This window comes from Thalassophryne amazonica, chromosome 10, assembly GCF_902500255.1.
Source record: "Thalassophryne amazonica chromosome 10, fThaAma1.1, whole genome shotgun sequence".
NCBI classification, from domain to species: domain Eukaryota; kingdom Metazoa; phylum Chordata; class Actinopteri; order Batrachoidiformes; family Batrachoididae; genus Thalassophryne; species Thalassophryne amazonica.
In genome coordinates, this window is record NC_047112.1 from 61,447,079 (window position 1) to 61,460,578 (window position 13,500).

Sequence of the window (13,500 nt, forward strand, 5' to 3'; positions counted from 1 at the left end):
CACGCTTTGGAATCTGGAGATAAATACAGTTTTATTCCAGATAAATGAATTCCAGTTAGACAAATTTAGGCAAAATATTAGCCCAAACCTAACTACACAAACACTCTATAATTAATGTCAAAATGTCAAAGATTTCACATAATTGTGAATATACAGGATGGCATATCACACATTTTCATGAATATGATTGTAAATTTCAGTGAATATATTAGACATTTTTCTCATCCACAGAAGCACTGTTTAAAATAAAATTCAGGCATATGAAAATGCAAAACATGGTAGTGGGGTGGTGACATTCCACGTCCCAACAGCCAGGGGCTGTGAGCATGGACCGGGCCGCCGGGCCACCCACCCTCGACCGCCACACAGTCCTCTCTGCACCCGACCCCCATGGCCCCCTCTGCAGCTGGTGAACCCACAGGAGGGCGGGCCCATTTCGCTCTTTCGGGCTGAGCCTGGCTGGGCCCCATGGGCTAAGGCCCAACCACCAGGCACTCGCGCGCGAGCCCCAACCCCAGGCCTGGCTCCAGGGTGGGGCCCCAGCTCCGCCATACCGGGTGACATCTCGGTCCTTGATTTTTTTTTTTTTTTTTTTTTTTTTACACTGGTCATGGAGGTTCCGGAGGGTGTGTTCCAACTATAGGGGGATCACACTCCTCAGCCTCCAGAGTACTGGAGAGGAGAATTTGACCGATGGTCGAACCTCGGATTCAGGAGGAGCAGTGTGGTTTTCGTCCTGGGCGCGGCACACTGGACCAGCTCTACACGCTCCATCGGGTGCTCGAGGGCTCATGGGAGTTCGCCCAACCAGTCCACATGTGTTTTGTGGATCTGGAGAAGGCGTTTGACCGTGTCCCTCGGGGCACCCTGTGGGGGGTGCTCCGGGAGTACGGGGTCCGGGGTCCTTTGCTAAGGGCTATCCGGTCCCTGTACATTGCTGGTAGTAAGTCAAACCTGTTTCCAGTGCACGTTGGCCTCCGCCAGGGCTGCCCTTTGTCACTGGTTCTGTTCATTATTTTTATGGACAGAATTTCTAGGCGCAGCCAGGGTGTAGAGGGGGTCTGGTTTGGGAACCACAGAATCTCGTCTCTGCTGTTTGCGGACGATGTGGTTCTGTTGGCTTCGTCAAATCAGGACCTTCAGCGTGCACTGGGGCGGTTTGCAGCCGAGTGTGAAGCATCCGGGATGAGAATCAGCACCTCCAAATCCGAGGCCATGGTTCTCGACCGGAAAAAGGTGCTTTGCCCTCTTCAGGTCGGTGGAGTGTCCTTGCCTCAAGTGGAGGAGTTTAAATATCTCGGGGTCTTGTTCACAAGTGAGGGACGGATGGAGCGTGAGATCGATAGACGGATCGCTGCAGCATCTGCAGTGATGCGGTCGCTGTATCGGACTGTCGTGGTGAAGAGAGAGCTGAGTAGGGGGGCAAAGCTCTCGATTTACCGATTGATCTATGTTCCGATCCTCACCTATGGTCATGAGATTTGGTTCATGACCGAAAGAACGAGATCGCGAGTACAAGCGGCCGAGATGAGTTTCCTCCGCAAGGTGGCTGGGCGCTCCCTTAGAGATAGGGTGAGGAGCTCGGAGTCGAGCTGCTGCTCCTCCACATCGAAACTAGTCAGTTGAGGTGACTCGGGCATCTTTTTCGGATGCCTCCTGGACGCCTCGCTGGAGAGGTGTTCCGGGCACATCCCATTGGGAGGAGGCCCTGGGGAAGACCCAGGACATGCTGGAGGGACTACATCTCTTGACTGGCTTGGGAACGCCTTGGGGTTCCCCCAGAGGAGCTGGGGGAGGTGTGTGTGGATCGGGAGGTCTGGGCGGCTTTGCTTGAGCTGCAGCCCCCGCGACCCGATTCCGGATAAAGTGGAAGAAAATGGATGGATGGGTGGTGGCGGGGTGTTCAACGTGCTTTAGAATTATGCCTCGCATTAACCCATTCAAACAGACATACTCACACACACACACACTGATGTCAGGGTGCTGCCATGCAAGGCATTCGCTACACACCAAGAGCAACTAGGGGATTAGAGACTTTGCCCAAGGGCCTGTATTTTCCAGTCTGGCTGAGTTTTGAACCGAGGATCCTCTGGTCTGAAGCCCAACTCTTAACCACTAGACCATCACCTCCCCCAGGTCCTAGGAGTGTTTTGTTTTTGATGTTGCAGTGATGTCAGAAGCTCACTCTGATCCCTCTGTACTTAGAGGGCCAGCCAAACAATCCACACTGAATTTATTAATGAAATAAGTTATAACCGTCAGCTTAATACAGTGACTCTGTGATGTTAAATGTGTCTTTGTATCAGCAGGTAGCACAATACCGTGAATTCCACCTGAAGCTGGATGTGCTGCTCTTCTGGCTTCACTAATCTGTCCTGAAACAATGACTATTGTTTGTATGCAAATGTGAAGTTAATTCTAACCAAATTTAGCAGAAACAATGCTTCTTCGTGGGCTGACCTATATAAATTTGTCCATTCAAAGAACGGCGCCTCCTCTGAGCACAGAACACATTAGCCTTATTAATGTCAGTAGAACTAATTGACTAGCAATGGGGATGGCTCAACACACACATTACCATTATACAAACTCTATTAGCTGTGTAATGTTGCATGAATTCATGTACTCACACAATGACACAAGAGGCAATATCCACAAGGCTCTAAAAAGTGCAGGGCAGCTAATTGAACTGCTAGCATTTAGCAAGTCTTTAGCTTCATTTTTACTGTTAGCCTCATTACACCAGAAAAGCATCTGTGATCTCAGGGTCTCTGCAAAGTACAACACATCTGTTTTTGCACTGTTTGGAGAGTCTGTGGGTGTTTTTGTTCTTATTTTTTGGGTCCATCAATGTGATGGAAGGTCGAGGTCACTGGTTTACAGTGGACCAGATGCACAAAATAAAGAGCACAGAAGTTTCAACCTTCAGCTTTTTCATCTGTTTCCCAGTGTGTTACATTTCAGTTTTTTTTTTCTTTCAAGTGTAGCACAGAAGAGTATAAAGCTGTATGAATATGTTTGTTTTTTTTAAAATCAGGGTTATTGTCATTTCCACATTAAAATTCTGGAAGGTAAGTGCGTCCAAAAAATGTCATCTATAGTTTATTTATGTATGTGCGGTAAAAGAAAGTGAACAAACAGCAAAGAACTGGCTATGACATTTAAAACTCACTGCTACCTCCATTAAAAGGCTGAAGCCAGCAACTCATTAAAGTTGAATAAAAATTAAGCAATAATGCTGTCGGTCCTCCTAGCTTCTGTCTGCATCAGAATCAGCTTTACTGGCCAAGTATGTGTGCACACACCGGTTTAACATAGTGACTTGGTAAACATTATGTAGGATGTTGTATTGGCATAGTGCAAATTGATGTACATGATGGATCCTTGATCTCTGGACATAAACAGAAATAAACAAAATCTGTAGTTTTTGTCAAAAGAATTTCCTTTCAGATGTTGAGACAAATGTAACTCTATACCTCCGAGCTGAGCTCTTCAGCCGGCTGCGCTGTAAGTCAGGATGTAATTCATAAAACCCGGACGACGTCTCATTTTTGGAGAAAAAAAAAGGTTATTTTTGGGTGGTTGTACTTTGTTGTCTGTATAACAACGTTTGGAAAGAGGTGTCATTTGATTTAAAATGGCGATTCGCTTTGAAGTTATTAATTCTGACCGAAATGCCGTGCAGCATTTGGAGCTGTGCACTTAGTCCCATAAAACAGGAATGGAGGACGATTCTCATTTCTTGCCTGCAACAAGACAATAGTCCCATTTAGCGACTTTAATCCGCACAAAGGTGACTCACGATTAACATCTTTAAATGGCTTTGAGAGGGGTTAATGAAGAAATTGCGAACCTGCCACTTCTGAAAAGCAGCGAAGCAGAGAACCAGCGAAGCAGCAGGTCACAGCGCTGCTTCATTGCTTCAAGCAGACCCACTGCAGAAGCTGCTCCGGAGTAATGTGAACTGAAGCACCGATAAGGGAATCGTTAAACAAAAAGGCAGTTGATGTCAGTGGATCGAATGATTTCTTAACAATTTTTAAAAGGAACCAGTTTTCTTTACCCATCTCTAATCCCAGGACGTCTACGAGGTCTGTTAGAAAACTATCCGACTTTTTTATTTTTTTTAAAAAACTATATGGATTTGAATCATGTGAGCTTGCATCAGCCAAGCTTGAACCTTCGTGCACATGCGTGAGTTTTTTCACACCTGTCGGTTGCGTCATTCGCCTGTGGGCAGGCTTTGAATGAGCACTGGTCCAGCCCCCTCATCGGATTTTCATTGTCAGGAAAATGGCTGAGCGATTGGAGCAGCGCTGAATCTAATTTTTCCAGAAACTGTGAGAGACAGCCTGGTGGAAACCATTCGGAAGATTCAGATGGCTTTCGGTGAAGATACTCGGCGTCACACAGATTAAGGATCATTACAACTGGATTAAAGACGGCCCACAGCGGCGCAGGGCGCGTCGCGCTCCGAGCGGCCATCGACAGGCTGAAACGACCAGATCATTTCCAAAGTGAAGGCTGTGTTGATCCGGGTCGTCGTCTGAGTACCAGAGAAATTGTGGAAGAGGTGTACATCAGCACTTTTGCGGCACATTCCACTGTTACAGGAGATTTTGCAATGAAAGACGTGCGGAGGAATTCGCGCGTCGGCACGGAGCCGCAATGGCGCACAACAAAAAACACGTCCGTGTTGGAAGTCTCACAGGACATGTTGTGGCATGCCCAGCTGTTACACAATTTCTTGGATACTCACTCGACTGAAAAGCCACCGAAAGCCATCTGAATCTTCCGAATGGTTTCCAACACGGACGTGTTTTTTGTTGTGCGCCATTGCGGCTCCGTGCCGACGCGCGAATTCCTCCGCACGTCTTTCATTGCAAAATCTCCTGTAACAGTGGAATGTGCTGCAAAAGTGCTGATGTACACCTCTTCCACAATTTCTGGTAGTCAGACGACATCCCGGATCAACACAGCCTTCACTTTGGAAATGATCTGGTCGTTTCAGCCTGTTGATGGCCGCTCGGAGCGCGGTGCGCCCTGCGCCGCTGTGGGCCGTCTTTAATCCGGTTGTAATGATCCTTAATCTGTGTGACGCCGAGTATCTTCACCAAAAGCCATCTGAATCTTCCGAATGGTTTCCACCTGGCTGTCTCTCACAGTTTCTGGAAAAATTTGATTCAGCGCTGCTCCAATCGCTCAGCCATTTTCCTGACAATGAAAATCCGACAAGGGGGCTGGACCAGTGCTCACTCAAAGCCTGCCCACAGGCGAATGACGCAACCGACAGGCGTGAAAAAACTCACGCATGCGCACGAAGGTTCAAGCTTGGCTGATGCAAGTGCACATGTTTCAAACCCATATAGTTTTTTAAAAAAATAAAAAGGTCGGCTAGTTTTCTAACAGACCTCGTATGTTTGTGTTGTAAAGGTGGCTATATTTTTGGATTTCCTCCACCAAATGTTCCTCTATTTGTTCGATACTCAAAATGTAATTGCTGGTTGCACTGCAAACACTTTTAAATATGGGGGTGAGACGAGTGGAGTGAAACTGAAAAAGTGATATTATGGAAAAGATGTAGTTTAGTGGACCAGTCACAGCCCGTGCAGTCTCTATCGTTTCAACATGTAGTTACAGTTTTTGGGAGGTGCACGTCAGGCCACAGAGAGGGCCTCACAGCGGCTTCACAATGACGCAGAGGGCATTGCGTGGCTACAGAGTTGCGGATACAGAGCAGCCTATATTGGGTTTAGGTTTGATAAGCAAGCTTGTAACAAGTCATATTGTATGTATAATTCCTTAATGAGACAGGAAAACCACTAAGGTTCCCTTGAAAAAGGTCCACAATATATATGTGCGTGGTTTTTTCTGTCATTGCCATCAAGAAGTCTGCTTTCACTGACATGTTTATTTGTCAGCAGTATAACTTAGTTTTGAACAGAATTCATTTGGTGGAGGCCTAGGTCAAGGAAGACTTGATTGTTGGTCCTCATGCAGCATAATAATAATTAAATTCGATCTGGATCCCAGTTCAGTTGCAGTTATATATAGTATACAAATAAGGAATGTTTATGAGTTCAATGGTACAAATATTTCATGAGGTGAAAGAATGAAAAGCATTCATTAGTTGTTTTTTATATAACTGCTGAGTGGATCCTTGTCATTTGATTGGTGCTTTGTATGTCACATGACATGCAGGGCTGTGAAAACTCCGCAGATCCGCAGAATTCCGTGGATTTCATCATGGGGAGGGGGGGTGAGGTGTTAGTGATGTACTCTTTAATCATGAACATCACTGAGTTTTTAAAATGCTTATCGCAAAGCGCTCTTTTTTTACGACATCGTGTAAGTTTTATAAGTCCGCGGACACTGATCTGTGTTACAGATACAAATCAGTTTCCTCGGATCCACTGACTTTCGCGGAGGAAAAATGCCACTCGACGCTGTGCAGCGACGCTTAAGCTAAACTTAGCATGTGGATATCCCAAACTTTTAGAGCTTTCAAGTTTTTAAAAGAAGATTTGTGTAGCATGTCTGTGTCACGGACCGACGTTGCACAGAGAGAAGATGGCGAGAAAGATTGTTTGAAAAAGTCTTATAAGGACAAGAATCCGTGGAATCGTTGCTGGCTTCATCAACACACCTGAAAGATAAAAGAAACGGGAAAAGTGAAGTGTGCCCTCTCAGGAAAACACAGTAAGAATTTTTCTCTCCCTGGAAAATAAACATTCTGCTGTTCAAACAGGATGTTAGACAAGATTATGTGACTGTTTTCACTAATCTAGATTTTCATTGTAAAAAAAGACATTGTGGCTTTGAATGGATTTAGGCTGCATGAATTTACACACGAATATAAGTGACTTTTTACTAAGGTATGTTATTGATATTTTACCATGATTTTCCAAATATTCTACAAGCTTTTTTTTTTCTATTCTTTTCAGTCTTCATGAATTTCATGTAGTTTAATTGTTCTGAGTTAATGCACAATTTGGTTTACAATTAAAAGGAAAATCATTCCAGGTCCTACTTCCATGTCATATTCTGTTATTTCAACATCATTGACATGTCAAATAAAAGTTTGAATGTAGGATCATTTAAATATCCACTATTTTTTAGATTTGTTCTTCCAGGAGATGCTGAAAAAGTATCATTAGATAAAAATTTAATTCTGGGGCCCCACAGGGCCCTAGACACCGACTCCTGGGGAGCTGTACCCCCCCCCCCCCCCCCCGCAGATTTTCCTCGGATTTCACAATTTTCATTTCACAGCCCTGGACATGGATTATTCATCCCATTTGTGTTGCATTGCATTTAGCGTGCAAATTCATTCCATGTACCATGCAAATTGGCTCCATACATTTTGTACCATTGCAAACAATCCTGACAATGTAGTCCATGATGCAGTCAGAACTTTGTCCAGCTTTTCATCTTAACTTCATCATCTTCATCCTAACAGCTCTTCATGTCTTCAGACAGTTTATGACGGAGTGGATTTGATTTTTTTTTTTTTTTGTTAGAAGAATTAGCTCCTTAAAATTGTTGTCCATCAGCAAAACAAACTCTGCCATGTTTAGCGAAACAGCAGCCCCACTAGTGTGCGCGTGCGTGGTGTAAGTGAATGGTGGTCGCAGTGTGCAATGGTACAAAACATATGGAACCAAATTTGCATGGTAAATGCAATGCAACACAAATGAGACAAATAATCCACGTCACATGACATACAAAGCACCAATCAAATGACAAGGATCCACTCAGCTGTTATATAAAGTCTAATGAATAGTAAAGGGGGGGGGGTCCCAATATGGCCTGTAGATCATGAATGTGATGTAATGCGCCTGACATCACAAAAATCAGTAGATATAGCCCATTTGAGTGCCTTCAAGTTCGCAAATTAAAATTTTCAAACATTGTATTTTTTAACCCTTCAGTTCTTTCTTTTTTTTTTTGTTTTTTTTTTTTTTCTTTATTTTTCCTTGATTCTTCAATCTTCTGATATTATCAATTGAGAGTGTTATGTAGGATGGTGTCCTTTATCGACTGACAAGTTTGATCTGGATCTGATCCAGATTACAGATTTTATGGCCATTTACATTTAACACTGAAAACCCATTTAATGTATATTTTACATTATATCTTAATCAAACGTATCCCAGTCACTCTCACATTTGAAAGTGAGGTGCAGACTGACACTATCACCTGACAAAGTTTGATTTGGATCTGATCCAGATTGTGGATTTTGTGGACATTTGAATTTAATATTGAAAAGCCCATTTAGTGTACATTTTGCATTATATCTCAGTCAAAAGTACCACAGTCACTCTCCTTTTTATGTTATGGATTTACCTACACCACCAAAACTGGATGGAAGTTATTAACCCCACAAACGTGAATCAGCTCCCAAATGTGACTTATCTGCAAACCATGAAATGCAAAATATGAATAGCAGGGTGGTCCTGAAAAACAATCTTCTTCCTTTTTTTGGTTCCTTTAGAGGTAAAGATAAAGTGGGTGAAGTTTCATGAGATTTGAAAAATACTAACCACTGCTGCTCAGCCCCTGTTTTTTGTGACGTGCAAGTGACATTTTGAGTTATGGACTGGATACATTAGTTCATTAGTGGCAGATTTTGTTACATTTGCCTCACATCGCATTTTTAAGGCATTCAATGTCTACATGGACCTTCTCATCAAGGACCCCTCAGAGTGGAGTCTGAGGGGTCATTCCAGTCATCACAGCAGGTCCTGGATAACATTGCTGCTGTGAATGATTTTGCTGAGTGAGGAGTTGCACTTATGCAGGATTACAATCAGATCCTAATGAAGGATGAACAGCAGCACTAATACCTGCTGCAAGTTGTTGAGTGGCATCGATGTCAGCTCCCGATGGCAAAGAAAATCGGAACCAAATGCCACTCCCCATGATGGTTTGTTTTCACCATTTAGGTGGACAGTGACATGTAATACTTTTTTTATCTCTCCTGTATGGTTAGTTAAAGGAGAAAGGATTGTTGTTTCAGTTTCTATTTAATTTGTGAACACGTACATTACTGTTGCTGGCTTGTGCTAATGTGATCAACCATTGGAATATCCACCTTGCCTGCGGCAGTGGTTAGAATAGTCGTATCAAAATAAAATTTTGCAAAAATCATTTTCTCATCAAGATGAGCAGTTTTCTCAGGAAGCACCTTAAGAAAGACACATTTTCATTTTTGCCATGCTGTAGAGGAGCACCCCAGTATGCCAGTGAATACTGAAAAAATATCTCCCGAAACATGAACGCACATCTTGCAAAAAAAATTTTTCCAAGGTAAAAATTTGTGGAATTGGAAACTACTGTTGGCAGAGGCTTGTGCTCTATGAGGGCGGTGCTCTAGTTACTATTATGAGAATATTTCACATCAATGCATTTCTGTCTCAAGCATTTTTAAGTGGAAGAATTATTTCAGCTCAATTTAGAGATCCTGAAATTGAAGCAATAACTGTGTAATCATTAGAAAAATATGCTGTTTTGTAAATAAACAAAACACTAAAATAGCAGTGAGAGTGACTGTGTGTCTTTTGTTTTTGTGTTGTTGTGTTATACAGGGAGCAGCCCATCTTCAGCGCCAGAGCTCATGTCTTCCAGATCGACCCAGCAACCAAACGCAACTGGTTGCCAGCCAGCAAAAACGCTGTTACTGTGTCCTTCTTCTACGATGCCAACCGCAATGTCTACCGCGTCATTAGTGCTGGCGGTACTAAGGTGGGATTCTAGCATATACACAGTGTAATATCTAAGTGCAAGTACTCACCCACACTAAGAGCCCCTTCACACATAGCATGATTGAAGCTGACTGACGCATGAAGGAGGAATTGCATGGCACTTGTGAAAAATCAGAGCCGCTTCAAAAAATGCTTCGTACACCTGTCCCAACATTCGCACACACAAGCGGCCGAAAGACAGTGAATGCCCTGCATGTGCTCATTCGAACCCTCTCTCTGCATGTGTCGGCCAAATTCCAGGTGACACACAGGAACATCCAACACCGCTCGCCAGGCACTTAGAAAATGTGATGCCATTCGCACTGTCAACACGAAAACAGTGAGCAGACGATCACTTTTGAGCTGTCTGTGAAAGTGTCAAAGTGCAACACGAGTGCAGCGTCACTTACACATGGGTGTAACTGTGCCCCCCCCCCCCCCCCACACACACACACACAAAGAAATGACAGACGTGTGGAGTGTGTCGTCATCACCCCCCCCAACAACACACACAGACACACACACACACACACACACACACCATGAATCCAACATTGTCAGCTGTGGCTGAAGGTCCCGGAGTCCAGTCGCTTTGGTCATATGCTTTGCTGTGGACACACAGCACCTGTCAGCTGACTGCAGACTGTGAGCTGGACGTGACCGTGCTCACAAGGTGTCAAATTAAAAACACATACATCAGACAGATACAGGACAAACACATAATAATACATACATTAAATTAAAATCACATAAAAAAGCAACAGAGAGTGAGCCTTTTTGTTCTGTGAGCTGCGAGGTCTGCTGACAGAGGTGGGGGTGTCCCCCGCGATGTGCAGCTGGTCAGATATCTGTGCACGCAAGTTACAGCTCAGGAACACCTGTACTGGCTTGTAGGATATTAAGTTGCATAACTACAGCATGAAACATGGACGTCGGCATGCTGTTGCGTGGAAATAAATGAAAACACACCACTGCACCAGCACACTGTATCGCTGATGAATATCATGCCATGCAGGAAATAACCCCACGGGACGCCCCCGCATTTTGTCAATTATTACAGTGCTTTTTTCACCATAATTAAAGACGTCTACATCATCTAATTTCTTTTTTTTTTAATACGTTTATCTCCTTGTTGATTTTAGGCATTTTGCCCTCATATTATATGACAGCAATGGTACTGCAGTGGTAAAGTTTCCTTCTGTTAATCAGAGCTTTTGTAAGTTGCAGGTTTGAATCCCACGGGTGGCATGTATTTTATCCACATAGTTTAATTGAAATTGCTCGTGACATTTTGAAGATATCACACTGAGCCTCTTTACGCTTCTCTGCAAAGATAATAATCACAGTTGCAAATGGGAAAACATTTATATTTTGGGAAATCTGACACCAGAATCAAGACTACAGTATATACCCAGTCCAATAATCTGCATGAGGGACTGTGCTAGACGCAAAGACTATAGGAAACATTTCCTTGGTGTACACAGTACCCCCCCCACCCCACCCCACCCCCGATATTGATGGTTTATATTAAAAGCAAAAGATGTTAAAAACGCACCCTAACAGGAGTTTGTGTCTTGTCTCACCTTCAGTAACTTTGTTTTCATCTATTTGTGATTGTATCAGATGTGTGTTATGCCAGCAGCGGCACATTGGCAAAGTGAAGTCTATATTATTGCTAATAATCTCCTTGGATGAATTGTGTTAAAAGTAACAAAAGATGGCAGGTATTTACCATTTAAAGGTGAGATGAATTATTCATGTTCTTTCTTGTTCTGAATTCTCTCTACTAGAAAATGACCTTTTTTAAATAACAAAAGATTGATAAATATTTACAGTCTTTCTCTGTAAATATCTCTTTGCATTGGGGCACAAAAGACTTTTTTAATACTTTATTTCTTTTCAATTTTAACAGAACCTCTTCTGTTATTTGTATTCCCTGTTTGCACTCTTTTTTTTTCCTCTGTTAGTCAATTTTGACCTAATTGGTACCACTTAACGGCACTAAACAACACTTAAAATCCAGTGTCAGTGTGCCGTGGGCCTACAAAAGAAGGTATGATAGCTATCCCAGGGTTTCAGCTGTAATCAGGTAGGGGTCAATAAAGGATTACTGAAGGGTTGACATTTAAAAATGCTTCACTCACAAAGTATACCATACAGTGGGGGAAATAAGTATTTCATCCACTGTCAATTTTGCAGATTTTTCCACCAAGAATGGAGAGGTCTGTATTTTTTATCGTAGGTACACTTCAATTGTGAGAGACAGTACCTACAAACAACAACAACAAAAATCACATTGTATGATTTTTAAATAATTAAGTTGCATTTTATTGCATGAAATAAGTATTTGATAACAATAGAAAAACAGACGTTAACAATTGGTACAGAAACATTTGTCTGTCATTACAGAGGTCAGACGTTTCCTGTAGTTCTTGACCCAAGTTTTCACACACTGCAGCAGGGATTTTGGTCCACTCCTCCATACAGATCTTCTCCAGATCCTTCAGATTTGGAGTTTCAGCTCCCTCCAAAGATTTTCTATTGAGTTCAGGTCTGGAGATTGATTAGGTTACTCCAGGACCTTGCAATGCTTCTTATGGAGCCCCTCCTTAGTTGCCCTGGATGTGTGTTTGGGGTCATTGTCATGCTGGAAGACCCAGCCACGCCCCATCTTCAATGCGCTTACTGAGGGAAGGAGGTTGTTTGACAAAATCTCGCAATACATGACCCCATCCATCTTCCCTTCAATACAGTGCAGTCATCCGGTCCCCTTTGCAGAAGAGCACCCCCAGAGTATGATGTTTCCACCCCATGGTTCACGGTTGGGATGGTTTTCTTGGGGTTGTTCTCATCCTCTAAACATGGCAAGTGGAGTTGATTCCAAAAAGCTCTATTTTGGTCTCATCTGACCACATGACCTTCTACCATGCCTCCTCTGGATCATCCAGATGGTCACTGTTGAACATACATGTTTCCCTTAGGCAGTATTATTAGACGGCATTGCTTAAATTTTCATTGTTACACAGATGATACCCAGCTTTATCTATCCATGAAGCCAGAGGACACACACCAATTAGCTAAACTGCAGGATTGTCTTACAGACATAAAGACATGGATGACCTCTAATTTCCTGCTTTTAAACTCAAATAAAACTGAAGTTATTGTACTTGGCCCCACAAATCTTAGAAACATGGTGTCTAACCAGATCCTTACTCTGGATGGCATTACCCTGACCTCTAGTAATACTGTGAGAAATCTTGGAGTCATTTTTGATCAGGATATGTCATTCAATGCGCATATTAAACAAATATGTAGGACTGCTTTTTTGCATTTGCGCAATATCTCTAAAATTAGAAAGGTCTTGTCTCAGAGTGATGCTGAAAAACTAATTCATGCATTTATTTCCTCTAGGCTGGACTATTGTAATTCATTATTATCAGGTTGTCCTAAAAGTTCCCTGAAAAGCCTTCAGTTAATTCAAAATGCTGCAGCTAGAGTACTGACGGGGACTAGAAGGAGAGAGCATATTCTCACCCATATTGGCCTCTCTTCATTGGCTTCCTGTTAATTCTAGAATAGAATTTAAAATTCTTCTTCTTACTTATACTTACTTATATCCCCTCCACAGCATGTCTTTTTCCTGGTTCTCTCCCTCAGCCCCAACCAGTCCCAGCAGAAGACTGCCCCTCCCTGAGCCTGGTTCTGCTGGAGGTTTCTTTCTGTTAAAAGGGAGTTTTTCCTTCCCACTGTTGCCAAG

The 13,500-nt window shown here is 43.0% G+C and overlaps 1 protein-coding gene across 4 annotated transcripts in view; it reads left to right on the forward strand.

The window, feature by feature from the left end:
• LOC117518860 (homer protein homolog 3-like) overlaps positions 1–13,500 on the forward strand; it is a 158,825-nt gene that overhangs the window by 32,806 nt on the left and 112,519 nt on the right. For all 4 annotated transcript variants that reach the window (XM_034180099.1, XM_034180097.1, XM_034180098.1 and 1 more), the window contains one exon: positions 9,588–9,744. In XM_034180099.1, coding sequence (XP_034035990.1) covers positions 9,588–9,744 — 157 coding nt within the window. The remainder of the gene's footprint in view (positions 1–9,587; positions 9,745–13,500) is intronic.